The sequence below is a fragment of the Gracilinanus agilis genome, chromosome 2 (genome assembly GCF_016433145.1).
Source record: "Gracilinanus agilis isolate LMUSP501 chromosome 2, AgileGrace, whole genome shotgun sequence".
Classification (NCBI taxonomy): Eukaryota; Metazoa; Chordata; class Mammalia; order Didelphimorphia; family Didelphidae; genus Gracilinanus; species Gracilinanus agilis.
In genome coordinates this window covers 369,828,667-369,843,639 of record NC_058131.1, presented here as the reverse complement: position 1 = coordinate 369,843,639, position 14,973 = coordinate 369,828,667, and the positions used below count along the sequence as shown (strand labels likewise).

General features: G+C 44.1%; 1 protein-coding gene across 1 annotated transcript in view; it reads right to left on the bottom strand.

The window, feature by feature from the left end:
• The window catches only part of LOC123237500 (rho GTPase-activating protein 7-like), a 129,950-nt gene that overhangs the window by 18,880 nt on the left and 96,097 nt on the right, over positions 1-14,973 (bottom strand). The window contains exons 2-8 of the mRNA XM_044664458.1: positions 11,672-11,743; positions 10,128-10,209; positions 9,095-9,158; positions 7,374-8,695; positions 4,691-4,861; positions 3,791-3,950; positions 2,072-2,270 (exon numbers count right to left, since the gene is read on the bottom strand). Of these exons, the coding sequence (XP_044520393.1) occupies positions 2,072-2,270; positions 3,791-3,950; positions 4,691-4,861; positions 7,374-8,695; positions 9,095-9,158; positions 10,128-10,209; positions 11,672-11,743 (2,070 nt within the window). The remainder of the gene's footprint in view (positions 1-2,071; positions 2,271-3,790; positions 3,951-4,690; positions 4,862-7,373; positions 8,696-9,094; positions 9,159-10,127; positions 10,210-11,671; positions 11,744-14,973) is intronic.

Genomic DNA, 14,973 nt, shown 5'->3' with positions numbered 1-14,973 from the left:
TGAGGAAGGAAAAACCTCTCAGGGACATGTGGTGGCTCTCTATTGTCCTCCTTCATTTGTAGAGGAGAAAACCAGGAGAAAAACAGCCTTTCCATTTACTTTGCTGTGAGGAGAGACTTATCTTTGTTGGGAGTCAACTAGACAAAGCAGAATTTTCTGTTTAGCAGGCAGAAATAAGGATCTTTGCAGTTCTTTGGCTTAAGGTAACTGTTTGTTGCTGAAAGAGCACCACACATTTTCCAGCACCCTATGAAAAGTGGCTATGAGCTATAATAACTTTTTTTTTTAAAACCCTTACCTTCTGTCTTGGAGTCAATACTGTGTATTGGTTCTAAGGCAAAAGAGTGGTAGGGTAGGGGTAGGCAATGGGGGCCAAGTGACTTACTCAGGGTCACACAACTGGGAAGTGTCTGGGACCAGATTTGAACCTAGGACCTCCCGTCTCTAGGCCTGGCTCTCTATCCACTGAGCTACCCAGCTGCCCCCATAATAACTTTCATAAGAAGAGAGTTCCAGAAGGAGAGCAGAGAGGTGGCTTTTTGTGGTGAAATTTGTTCCTTAAGGGACCAAATACATCAAAAGCTTCCATTCCAGAGTTGTGAGTTGCACTGGGTATTTGGATTTCTCCATTCATATGCCTCCTTTTTAGGTTTCTATTAAGTGTGTGCTCATAGCACATTCTGCTGCATTGCTAGGAACATGTGAATAGGCAGCATATTTATGAAGACTCAGGAGTTAGAGTGGTGAGTAGGAGGAATGCACATTCTCCAAACTGGGGTGCAACCCCTAGGATCCAGAGAGTTTTGAGTGGTATCTACATGGTATAAATGGTCCCCAACTCTAGGAACTCTCTTTTTCCCAATCTGCCACCATGAGGACGGATTGAGGTGAGTGAGCCAGAGAGGGAGAGGGAGAGGGAGGGTGGGAGGCAGCAAATAGAAACAGAGAGAAGGATATGTTAGACTACATCTCCCCTGCTACCTTGAACATGTGGGTGGGTCTATGGGCAAGCCTGGGCTTCAGTCACAATGCAAGTTTCTTTAGAAGGAGAGGTTATTAAGAAGAGACTCTGGCATAAAAAAAAAAGACATTGATAAAATATTTTAGTTTAAAAAAAGAAAGAAAAGGTAAGACTAGTGCCTCTGTGTTCTTGCTTAGTAAAGGTTGCCATACACATCTCCCATTGAAGGCAGTAGATGTGGAAGGATGGATGCTGTAGGAGACTCTGATTTTAGAAGCAGGGATAGCCCCATCCTCTTCCTATACCCTTCATGACCTATTCATAGAAGACAGACTCTTGGGCTTCCCTTATAGATTAGATTTACAGTGAAAACAACCCAGGAGAGGGAAAGCCATGCTGAAGTTCACATTAAAGCACAAATGACTTACTTTTCCCTAAGAGCAGGTTTCGACAAAAGGGAGATGAGATATGAGGACATTTGCACTGAGCTTCTACTGGGGACTGGGGCAAGGGCATGGCTAGAGGTGGGGAATGCAACAGAAAGTCAAACTTCACTTTGTAAGAAGCAAAATAGTATCCAAATACTCCAAGTATTATATTTAATACATTTATTAATAATAACTCGAAGTAAGAGGAAGTAAAAAGCTAGGGCAAAGAGGGAGCCAACCCAGCTGCGCATGAGGGAAAAAGAGAGAGCTGGCATGGTTACACATAACTATACACAAACACACAACGTGGACGAAAGGAAAAGGATGCCGAGTAATAGAAAGGAATTCTGGGGAACGTAGAACATTCTAACTACACAACTTAACTTTACCATTTTGCCAGGGATCAGCTATAGGCAAATACTAAATAAGAATGGGGTAGAGGTTCCTAGTGGTTTCAGTGGATAGAAAGCCAAGCCCTGAGATGGGAGGTCCTGGGTTCAAATTTGGCCTTGGATACTTCCTAGCTGTGTGACTCCAGCCTAGCCCTTATTGTTCTTCTGCCTTGGAACTTGTACTTAGTATCAGCTCTAAGACAGAAGGTATGGGTTTATAAACAGAAAAAGAACATTCCAGAAGACATGCCCAACCCAAGAGCACCATCTTCATTTCCCCAGGCACTTACATTGGTATATATGAAGGATGGATTCACAGATCTTGCTGGTGAAGATGGGCTCAGGGAGGTCACGGAAATACTGCTTCACCATGTCGGCTATATCAAAGGCAGAGTGGCCTTCATAATCCACGTGGCCCGGGTGGGCCTCATTCATCTCCCGGAGGGCCGTAATCCGAGACTTCACCCCCGATTTCCTGAACAAACCAACCTGGGGGAGACCAGCATGGCGTCATGGGATACCAGTTACACAGAAAGGGAAGCGCTCCTGGGAGGCCGCGGGATGTTAAGTCTTCTCACCTCTTTCTCCTACCCCTCCCAGTATTATTTCCCTTTTCCAACAAGCAAGGCTAGAGAGTTTATGTATTTGTAGATGTGTGTAACGGAGGCCGGGATGGCAGAAGAATGGATGACTGGAAGCAGGTTATAGATATATAGATACTGAGGGTTATCATTCCCTAGAAACCTTCTGGGAAAAACGTAATTTTTAGGGTCCTTGATCCAACCCAATGAGATGAGGAGATTGTGTGTGAATATATTGATTAATATATTCCTTTTATATGGATGTATATATTTTTCCTAAACCTTGACCTTCCATCTTAGAATCAATATTGTGCATTAGTTTAAGGCAGAAGAGAAGATATATATACATACATATATATATATATATACATATACATATTTTTCTAAACATTGACCTTCCATCTTAGAATCAATATTGTGTATTGGTTCTAAGACAGAAGATATATAAAATATATATATATTTTTCTAAACCTTGGCCTTTATTGTGTATTGTGTATTAATATTGTGTATTAATTCTAAGGCAGAAGAGAATATATATATACATATATATATTCCCCCTCCCCAAAACTTGACCTTCTGTCTTAGAATCAATATTGTGCATTAGTTCTAAGGCAGAAGAGTTCTAAGGCAATGGTGGTTAAGTGACTTGCCCAGGGTCATGCAGGTAGGAAGTATCTGAGACCAGATTTGAACCCGGGACCTCCTGTCCCTAGACCTGGCTCTCAATCCACTGAGCCACCTTGCTGCCCCTATATGGCTATATTTATACATATATAGCATGTGTATACAGGGGTATATCTGTACACACACATATATACTGAAAATCTGAATGGATATGCTGGGTGGGAGTGCTGTGTGTCTGGGATGTTCATATTATTAGATCATGTATATTTTGAGGGGAATACGGTGGTAGGTGCATACCTGCTTACAGTAGCTGGGACCAACACAGATATATATGCATTAATTGTAAAGTAAACCGAGATGATTGGGGAGCTCCTTTCTGGGGAGTAGGCCAATGTGGGCTGGAGGAAGAAAGAAGACAGCTCAGCCTGTATCTCTTGATCTCTACCCAGCCTTAAGCCTTGGGGCCATCGCTACAGGTCTGCCCCTCTATCTCCTCTGCTTATAGTGGATATAAATGGTGTGCTTACTTCTCTAACTTACATACCTACTTAATGCATTTATATGTTATTATCTTTTTATTATAAACTGTATATCTTTATTTCTTTTATTCTGTTTTAGAAAATCAAGGTTTATATCATTTCCCTTGTGAAGAACAGGGAAGACACCTTCAGGTCTCTGGGAAGCACTCTTGTTTGGTAACTGCTGTGTAATGAACAAGCAATGGTGTCAGTGATCATGGTGCTGGGGAGAGTGGTGAGGATGCTGGCCAGAAAGGGAAGAGCAGACTCAAACACAGACAAGTACCTGGTCCAGGAAGTGTGCCCTCAGATACTCCATAGCTTGGAAAATGCCTGGTGGGAGTGGATGGCCTGTCCTCTGGACAGCTAGGAGTAGTGGGACTCCAAACACATTCTTGCCTTTACAGTCAGGGTATTTGTTCTTCCTGATGAACTTGGGAACTGGCCTGAGAGGGAAACCAGAAACCTCCAATTACAATCCAAATGAACCCATATTCTTGGCCTCTTCTTGGCCCAAAGCACTGTTTGGCTTAGAATAGAAGGTTCTTGCACATACACTGTGCAAGGAATGAAGGAAGTACCTTAAGGTTCAATCAGCCAATAGAGGGAATTAAGGAGGATAGCCAAGTCACTGATGACATATCCTTGCAACACATACCCCTTCTAATCCTAGTTTTAGGGCCACCTGGGGAAAAGAGGATCCTCCTCTTCTCTGAGTCCCGAGTTAGAGTAAGAGAGGATTCTCAGGACAAATCAGACTGCCCATGCAGCAGTCATGGAATAATTTTGTTGTCCCTGGGCCTAGATTAATAATAATATTATAATTTTTATTATTTATAGTAATGCTAATTATTATAGTTAACATTTATATGGATTACTATGAACCAGCTCCTATATTAAGCACTTTACAATTATTATTGTATTTGATCTTCACCACAATCCTGAGAGGTAAGTGCCATTATTATCCTCACTTTGTGTATGAGGAAACTGAGGCAAACAGAGGTTAAATAACTCGCCCAGGGTCACACAGCTGGTGTCTGAGGCTGGATTTGAATTCTGGTCTTCCTGCCTCTAGACTAATGTTCTATCTGCTGTGCTACCAGCTGCTAAGACTACACAGGACAGTCAACCTTCCCATCCCACCTGCCAAAGCCAGGCCAAGTAGCCTCTAGCTTCGGGGCCTCACCAGTTCCAGCCCTGTTTGCTGGATGGAGGATTTTTTTCCATGATAGCAGAGAGTTGTAACATAGCCACACTCCTTAAATAGCTGAGTTGTACAGCTGACTGCTCTTCAACACGCAGGAAGGGCTTGTTCAGGTCGGTTCTTTCTCCTATTGACCAGTTCCACTTGCTGGGTCTAGAAAGCCAAGAGAGATGTGAGATGAGGTCAAGTCATGTTTTGCTTCCACTAGAGCCCCAGCCCTCACTCTGCTTTAGAGCTTCCAGAACGATGAGAAGGGGAGTGAGTCTCTCATCTATTCTCCTTTCCAAGATATGTCCACAAATTGTCATCCCTTCATCATCCCCTCTTCTTCCTCTTTCCTTTAGAACCCTAGACTCTATCCTAAAAGCTAGAAGGGTGTAGCTTTCTCCCCTCCCAGGTTCTATATCTTATCTTATCTTTCTCTGGAGCCAGGGGGTGGGAAGAAGGACTTAGCCCTAGGCTGGTCCACACTAGGGCCCTAACTTAATTAGTTTGATTGAAAATGGGGAAAAACCTGAATAGGAGAGGGGTGGTACTTGCCCTTGGTTTTAGACACTTTTCTCAGGCAGCATGGAACTGACTCTTTTCTGTTTTATTTTATTGAAGTTTAAATAAAGTTTTACTAATTTTGACACACACATTCACACACAACCAAAAAAAGTTTTTAGAACTAGAAGAGACCTTGCATCTTTTTTTAAGGTTATATCATCATATTAAACAAGTCTAGACATTTTTATTATTTTCACATCATGATAAATGTCCCAATTAAATGATCAGCTCTCACTCTTGAGCCAACGACTTAGTAGACAGACTTAGCAGACAGAAGAAGCTAACCTCAGTGTCATTTACACAGATGAGCCCATCCAACCTGTAATCACAACAAATGACAGTAATGCTATCTAAACAGCTAAATTTAAATTAATGGTTGGGCATGGTGGAGATCACCCACAAGAACCACCTCTTTTTATAGATGAAGCAAGCCAGCCTTAAAAAAGCAAAGGAACTTGCCCCAGGCCACCTGGCTTTTATGCTGCAGTGTAAGAACTGACCCTCAGATACACAGAATTTTCTTCCCCTCAACCACACCTTCCAAATGTCTGTTCCCTGCAGAAACGGGAGCCATGTTTTATGCTTAATGTATACATTTTTACCTCCCTTCACACAAAATATAATTAGGAATCTAGAGCGAAAAATGAACTTAGAGATCACCTGTTCTAACCTTTTCATTTTACGAATAAAGAACCTGAGGTCTCATCAGATTAAGTGACTTGTCCAAAGTCACAGTTAGGGAATAGATATGAAACTTCTAAGAGTTTCCAAATGTTCTTCCCATTATGAATCCTAAAAAAAAGCATCTAAACCAAATTTTCACAAATCTGATTCGATTTTAAACATACAATGGAAGCTTGCTAGGAAGGAACCTTGGTGAAAATGAATCCTTTCACCTTTAGTAAAGGTGAATTTCCATGTTTTCATATTTTTAAGTAAGCCTGTTCCCAAATGTTGTAAAGTGTGGTAGGGGAGAAGTACTTTTGTGTGTGTGTGTGTGTGTGTGTGTGTGTGTGTATATGTGTATATATATATATATGTAGAGGACTCGAGTTCAAATTCTGTTTCTAATCCTAACCAGAGTGATTATAAGCAAATCATTTTTATTCCCCAAGGACTAGAGCAGGGTTCTTGTGGGTATCCAATGAGACAGGTGCTTTTTTTCCCCCTTCAAGTACTATGATTTGGCTAGACCTGTGATTTCACTGAAATGGGGAATTTCCAGCGTGAAAATTATAGATCAGCAAGTTCTCCAAAATCTATGATCCTTTGAGAATTACCTGGGGCACTGAGGAATTGAGTCACAAAATTAGTTAGTGACCAAACCTGTACCAGAACCCAAGCACTTAGATTCTTGGCCCAGTGCTCTTTCTACTAGGAACTTCTACTGGAGAGATGTCTTCTCCAGGAAAGTTGTACAAGATACTGTGAGGGACTGGAATAAAGGGAATTGGACTGCCTGACAGAAGACCATGTGGAGATCACTGATTGGCAGTCCAGAAACACAGGTTCTAATTTTGCTTCTGACACTAGTTTTCTCAATGACGTAGAGCAGTGGCTAGAGCACTAGACATGGAATAAAGAAGAGCTGAGTTCAAAGATGGCCTCAAAAACTTACTCACAGGGGCAGTTAGGTGATTCAAGTGGATTGAGAGCCAAGATTCAAGATGGGAAGTCCTGATTTCAAATCTGGCCTCAGGCACTTCCTAGCTATGTGACCCTGGGCAAGCCATTTTACCTCCTTCTGCCTCAGTGTCCTCAACTATAAATTGGACATCATAATAGCACTCTATCTCCCAGGGTTTGTGAGGATCATATGAGATAATATTTGTAAGTGCTTAATATAGTGCCTAGCAGATAGTGTTTAATAAAAGCGCATTCCCTCCCCTTATGCACCGTCTCAGCATAAGAATATATGATTAGAGCAGGTGTAGTTGGTAGCCTTTTATGTTTTTATTGGCATGACCAGATTATCTGAGAAATACAAATAAAAGGACACAATAGCAAAGAACCCAAATTCTGGCTAAGCTTTCTAGAGGGATGTCCTTGAGGAAAGCTCTGAGAGACAGAAGAGCGGTAGCATGAAGGAAGACCAGAGCCGTAGGGCAGAGCTCACCTGCAGGGGCTAGAGGAAGCAGTGTCTGACCTTGGAGTGCATGATGATTTGGGGGAGTCCCAAGGATGACCTCCCCCAGGCCGGGACCCAGATATTGTCTTCCTAGAAGGCTCGGCGATCTCCAGGAGGATCTGGGCAGGGGAAGCGGGCAGGCTGGTGGAGCTAGGAAAGTCAAAGTCCCCACAGCACGAAGGATTCTTTGTCCGCAGGCTTCCTAGACTCTGGAGTTCATTCACATCTTCCATGGCATGGTCAAAGTCCAAGATGAGATCGTCGTCGAGGGGCCCGCCACCCTCCATCCTGCCGAGGACCAGCATGGGCACATTGTCGTAGACACTAAGCCGGTTATCGGGCAGTCCAGGTAGGCAATAGGGAGGTCCCATCTCCCGGGAGCTGGCTCCAAGTCGATTCCTGTGGCAGCCGTGGAAACTGCCTGTGCGCCAATTGACTGACTGGTTGTCTAGGGGGGGCAGTGAGTTAAGGGTCAGGTCCTTGGGGAAGGTGCCGGGTTTATGGCCTATTGGCACCCGGAAGAGCTGGTTCTGAAAGTTCTGCTCAGTCACGTCACCCCACGGCGGCGAGCTGGGGCTTAAGCTGGGGTCCCCACCCCTCTGCCTGTGGCTCCGGACCCGGATCACAGGACTGGGAGTGCTTACGGTACTGCTGGACTCCGACTGGCTACCGCTGCTGCCGCCGCACATGGGTGGGGAGGACGGACAAGCTCCCATGTCTCGGCCAATGCTCACACAGTTGAGACTTCGGAGCTTGTCGTCATCGAAGCCCTCAAGGAGGATAGGTCCGCTGATGGGGGGCCGGGGCCGGGAAGCCCCCCGCTTGGACCCCGGGCTTCGCAGCCGCAGCTTCTCCATCTTTCTCAAGAAGCTCTTGCCTCGGTGTGCTTGGAGTGGCTTCTCTACAGAAGGCAGGCTTTCACCAGCGGCACTCAGCGGCTCCAGGGGGCACGGGCAATGGCTGGCGCTAGAAGCAGGTGAAGACATCTGGTGGGTGTAGGAGAAGTGGGAGGAATTATGGCTGGTCTCGGCGTCCTCCAAGGTCCTGGGAAAGGGGGCATCGCTGTCACCACTGCTGGAGCTATGCAGGGAAGAGGCATCTGGCTTCTCCTCTGGCTCCAGAGAGGTCGGCTCCTTAGCGCTCCTGTTCTGGATCGCCCTTGGAGTCTTCTCTAGGACAGGACTGCTGGGTGAACCGCTCTCTCCTGGGAAGACTTCCACACTGTCCAGCCGGGACCAGCGCCGGCTGCATCGCTCGTAGGCCCACCTGCTGCTGATGGCGCATGGTTCATCATCTTCTGACTCATCACTCTGTGGGGCAGGAAAAAAGGAAGGTCAGCTCCAGAAAGAAGTCAAACCAAGGGCAAAGGGTGACATCATGCAGAAGTCAGGCAACAGGACAGCATGCCCCTTGGAAAGGGCTCAGGCCGCTGCTCCCTCTTGTTTCGAAGGAAAAACAGGGCAAGCCTGGGCACATTCACACTGCTCCCGGGGCAGGATGGCTCCCCCAACTGCCTCCTGTAGAGGGTGCAGATGGCACCTTATATGTAGGGTACAAGGTGCTTTACCACTCATATACTGAAGGTACCCAGCATCCGTGAGACAAGCCTGACAGGTCAGATAAATCAAAGAACAAGTGTTTCCCCTCCTTCCCCAGAAATGGGCCAAGAGGTTCCTGCACCCGCTGGGAAAATGAATGTGACCACTTACCCTCCTCCTCTGGCAACTGAACTCCACCTTCATCTCTGCACACTTGTTCAGGGTGTTTAGTCGCCTGGGAGAGAAAGGAGATGCCCTTTTCCATTACATTTTTTCATGGCCAATAACCCTTGGAACCTAAAGAGCCACTGGATCCCCTGACTTCTAAACTTCCTGGCTTTAAGGCCCAAATGGGTGACCTACTGCATTCATTTTGGGGTTAGACAGTTAGACAGGCCACTGGATCATGGAACCAGGGCTAGCTGATTGTACAGCACAGGTGTGCTTTCATTAGGGAACACATGTAATTCTAGATAGTTGTGCATAGTGCACTAGTCAGTGAGAATGACAGATGGAAAAAAGCTAGGGACAAAGGAAAAAAGAGACAGACAGGGCAAGTGAATATTTGAAGAAACCCTGGGAGTACGTACTACTAGAAAATAAAGATTCTTCTTTAAATAACTACTCCCTCATTTTTCTGTGGTAAAGGCAAGGGAAATAGCCTGATTTATTAATTTAAAGTGTGTTAGAGGAAAAAGTAGTTCCTGACTTGATGGGCAAGAATCACTTAGGGAAAGAGATAGTCTGAGCAGAAGGATGAGCAGTAACTCCAACCAATGCTGTAGCCAGTTTGACTAAGAAGCCAAGAAAAAAGTGTATGGAATTGGCAGTGCCATCTGCCTGGCCTCTGGTACCCCCTGTACAGTCCTGCAAAAAAGGTTGCATGCTGCTCTTTGTGAGAGGGAGAAAGAGCAGATGAGAGAGCTAAGAAGAAAAGACAAAGAAGTTTCACTTTCTAACAATTAAACTTGTCCAAAGGCAGAATGGATTGCTATTTTAGGAGGTAGCAGGTTTTCCACATCATTGGAAGTCTGCAAGCAGAGACTAGATGAACACTATCAGGAATACTGTGGCCAGGATGACAGCATGCAAGGACAGGATCAATTTAGATGATCTCAGATATCTTTTCTTGATAATTCTGTGACTCCAGAATCCCAGAGTGAGGGCATGCAGGTGGCTGGGACGTGGACAGCTCCACACTCACCTGTAAAGAGACTCAAAGGCATCCTGGTCTAGGAACTCGTGGTCACGTCTCACAGTTTGGATGTCAATGGGAAACTGCATGTCTGCAAAAGGTGAGATGATTTCCTTTAGTCTCATCCAACATACTCACCAGACTCCCACAGTTCATACTCACAGGTTGATGCTTGTGCCAGTGATCCATGTTCACTCACAACCCTCCTCAAAAGTAGAAAGGACTCACTGATTGCTCAAGAATGTTTATCATGTTCCCTCATGTTCTCTCATGAAATCTGCCTCTCAGAATCCTTGTTTCCCTTCCAGGCTCAGGTTAGGTGTACTTCCTCCAAGAATACTTCCCTTTCTCTCTACCTTCCCCAGTTATTAGTGATATTTCCTCAGTGTCACGTCCCTCCCCAAAAATATATCAGTGTACACTCTGGGTCCAACTCAGTGATATTTCAAACTACACTCAACTATATACATATAAATATATATTTGTTGTCTTGCTTTTTAAAAGTAAGCTCCTTGAGTGCAGGGGCTATTTCATCTTTGTCTCTATACTACCAGAACCTTGTACAAATACACAATTAAAATTTTTGAAATAACCATATTTTTAAAATGTTCTAAATCACTAATAATTAGAGAAATGCAAATTAAAAAATTTGAGGTGCCAACTTCCCTCTATTATATTGATAAAGCTGACAAAAAAGGAAAATAAAAAATGCTGGAGGGACTGGGGGGGGGGGATAGGTATATAAATGTGTTATTGGTGGAAATGTGAATTAACCTAGTCCTTCTGGAAAGCATATGGAATAAAGCTACCAAATTGTGGATACCCAGCACTACTGCTACCAGATCTATATCCCAAAGAGATCAAAGAAAGAGCAAATGATTTTACATACACAAATACTGTAACTTTTTTTTATTGTGGCAAAGAATTAAAAACTGAGGGGGTGCCCATTAATGGGGAACTAGTTGAAAAAGTTATAGTGTGTAAATGTGATAGATGGTTTCAGAGAAACTTAGGAAGAGTTGTATGAACTGAGGCAAAGTGAAGAGAACAGAATCAGGAGAACAATTTATGCAATATTACTGTAACTTGGATACTTGGATAAACTTGGGAACTGATCAATGACCAATCATTTTAATGCCGCCCAACTCCAGAGAGAGAGGCGTTGGACCCAGAGTGTACGCTGATATATTTTTGGGGAGGGACGTGACAGTGTGAGAATGTTTTCCTGGTTTCAATGGTGGGGGGTGAGGGGAGGAAAGGGAAGAGGGAACGAAGAACTGAAAATAAAATAGAATTGAATTATAAAAAAATGTTTGTCAAATTAAATCAGGACTTTATGTTCTAGTTGAAAGCGTCCTTGGCTAGGTGAATGGCAGGGGAATGGGATTCTCATGACTGTTTTGCCTTCTTGTTTCTACCCTGAAAGTTAACCCCTCTAGACCTCAGTTTCCTCACAGGGAAAAACAGTGAAGGTGGGATGAGAGAACAGGTTTAAGATTCCCCCCCACAAGCTATGCAAATGTAAGATATCAACAAAGCACAGACTGCCATACCGTCAAATAACTGAGCATATTGGGGAAAACCAGCTGCCCTCAGCCACTCACAGGCCTCCTTGGCTTCAATTTCTGGAGGGAGATAAAAGAAACAAGGCTGAAAAACAAGTCAGGTTGTCAGCACTGAAAGCCAAGGACAAAATCTGGGATTCAAATTCCTCACTCCTGCCCCTGGACAAGAGGCGGCTTGAAGGTTCTCCTCTACACATGATAACCATTCTCAGCTTCGCCTTTGCAAAGCACAAAGAAGCTTCAGGGTTTGAGCTGGGCCAAGAATGGGTAAAGACTCCCAATATCCAGGGGCAAAGGCTGGCTGTGCAGATAAGGAGAACTTCTATGAAGAAGGTAAAAAGTTACATAAACAGTAACTTAAAACACCATCCTAAAGATGAGCCAGAAAGACATAAGGTGAAAGAGTGCTGGAATGCTAGTATCCTACAAGTCATCTAGTCTACCTCCTCATTTTATAGCCAAGACAGAATTATATTATATATTTATTTAGATATTTTCCTTTATTACATATATTTTACATTTAAAAAATATATATATTTCCCATATATATATATATACATATATATATAATTACATAATCAGAGACAAATGCAAGGAAACTAGCAGACACACACACATGTTCCGAGAGCCCAAAGGACTAGTCTAGATAACCAGTTCCTGATCCATCCCTTTCTCCCACATCCAGCAGGCAGAATTCCTCCCTTGGAGGCTCCTGTTCCCTCCAGAACTTCTCAGACCTACGGATAGTGGGAATCAGCTGTCCATTTGGCATCCCCGTCACCAGTGCCCAGCTGTGGTAGAGGCAGACCCCAGTGGTCACCAGACTCCTGAAGAATGTAAGCATATTCCTGGCTAACCATGTGGAGAGCAGGGGAAACAGGTGGATCCTGCTGGGTGTGGAGACTCTGGATAAAGGAAAGACCCTTCTTCATCTTCTCTTTTTATTCTCCTCCTCCTCTCACTTAGGGAATTTGAGTCATAATCTGACCAGAGTGGCGGAGGAGAAGTTGATGAAGATGAGTTTTGCAAAGGTCTCTTTTTCTGGAGTGGATAGGTAGCTCTGTGGATAGAGCCAGGTCTGGAGACAGGAAGTCCTGGGTTCAACTGTGGCCTCAAACACTTCCTAGCTATGTGACCCTGGGCAAGTCACTTAGCCCTTAGCACTCTTCTGCCTTGGAATTGACAACTTCATCTATATTCTGTAGATTTAAAAATTAATATCCAGTACTCTAAGTATGATATTTAATAAGATTTATTCATATTTAAATTGAAGCAAAAGGAAACTAAAAAGATTAGAGAAACAGGGAGAGTGCTCACCAAGCAACTTATGTGGAAGAGAGCCCGAGAGGCATTACCTGAAACTTATATACAATCACGTAAAAGATACATGTAAATAGAAAGGAAAAGGGAATTCTGGGGCAAGGAAGAATTCTGGGAGATAAAGTCTAAAGGATACAAAATTTCCACTTATGCAATTCTAAAACAGATGATAAGAGTTAAAAAAAATCTCTTTTCTCTCCCCAAAAATCCTTTCCTAAAATGATCAGCACTGACTGTGATCCAAGGGGACATTACCTAATATGATTTGCCACAGTGCCTGAAATTCCACCATTACAAAACCTTTCATTTTTTTGAGTTAAAGCATTATCTCTAGAATGCCTCTTTTAAAAAAATACAGTTGGGGGCACCTGGGTAGCTCAGTGGATTGAGAGCCAGGCCTAGAGACCTGGGTTCAAATCTGGCCTCAGACACTTCCCAGCTGTGTGATCCTGGGTAAGTCACTTGACCCCCATTGCCTACCCTTACCACTCTTCTTCCTTGGAGGCAATACACAGTATTGACTCCACAACGGAAGGTAAGGGTTTAAAAAAAAATACAGTCACTTGGGCTCTGGGATGGGGGATTAGATTTCTCCATAACACATCAATACCCATTAGCACATCATTGTAGATTTCTTTATCAGTTTAGCTGTCACCTTGAAAAGAAGAAAGTTGTCTGCTTTTTCCTGCCTCTAGGTCCTTTGGAGCTCCTGGCTCTGTCCAGAACCAGGAAGCAGGAGCTCTCTGTCTGAGCCTTTGAAATGTTCCTCCTCCCTGCTCAGGATCCCAGCATTCTCCCTACCAGTGGTCTTTCCCTCACTACCACCTCTCCCTGCTGCTAGGAAGGATGTGACCTAGTCAGCCTCTAGATCTCATATTGTGTCCCTTCAGAAACATGGAATCTCAGATGGGAATTTTCCATTTCCTCCCAATCTTTCTCCCTTCCGCATCAGTGCCTTCAATGGGTTTCCCTTTCAGGAAAGGTAACCACAAATCTCTGGAACCTTCCCTTCCATTTGTGAAGTCTCCTTCCTTCCTTGCCTCAGTCAAGGCTCAGCACTGATGGAAATCTGGCTCGAGGATCCAGGGGTTGAGTCTTGTTCTGGAACCTCTCTCCAAATCCTCATCCTCTTGTTGCCCATGGCTTCAATACATACTCTCTGCAATGGATATCTTTGTTCTTCCTCATGTCACAGCCAGAGATACTCTCAGAGGAAGGGGAAGGGGACAAAATCTACCCATTTTATAGAAAGAAAAAAAATTAGTTGCTTCATACTCCTAGTGTCAGATAGCTACCAGTGACAGTTGCTAGGGCCTCTTTGAGTTTCTCAGACATAAGGTAAGTCAAAGGACCTGCTCAGTGAATTTTCTTGGTTCTCTAATACCTCCAGGATAAAATATAAACTACTCAGGTTTGCTCTGAATGTTCTTCACAACCTGGGTTGTGTCTTGCTCTTTGTCCCTGCCTTTCTAGGAGGCCTTGCCACTGGCCTTGTAGCAGTTCCTTGCATTTAATACTCTGTCTCCTACCTCTGTCCATTTTGCACCAGCTATCCACATTCTCGGGATCCCCCACCCCCTCATCTCCACTTCTTAGTTTCCTTGGCTTCTTTCAAGACTCAGCTCAAGTTCCACCTTCTGCATGAAGCTTTTCTAGGCCTCCCCGCCCCCCCCCCCCCGATTGCTAGTGTCTTCCTCCCAAAGGTGATGCCGGTTATCTACATAGTGTCTCACCCATTGAAGGCAGAGACTGTTTTAACAGTTTATATCCCCAGTAATTAGCAGAGTGTCTGGCACAAAGTAAGCACTTATCAAATGCTTATGGATGAACTAGACCTTTGCTTGATCTAAATGCAGAAATGATGCCTCAGAGCAGAACAGCAGACACCCAAGGAAACTCTGGCTCATCTTTGGCTTTTTCTTCCTAAGTGAAAGCTTATCTAGGGCCCTCATATATTAGATTCTAGCTAA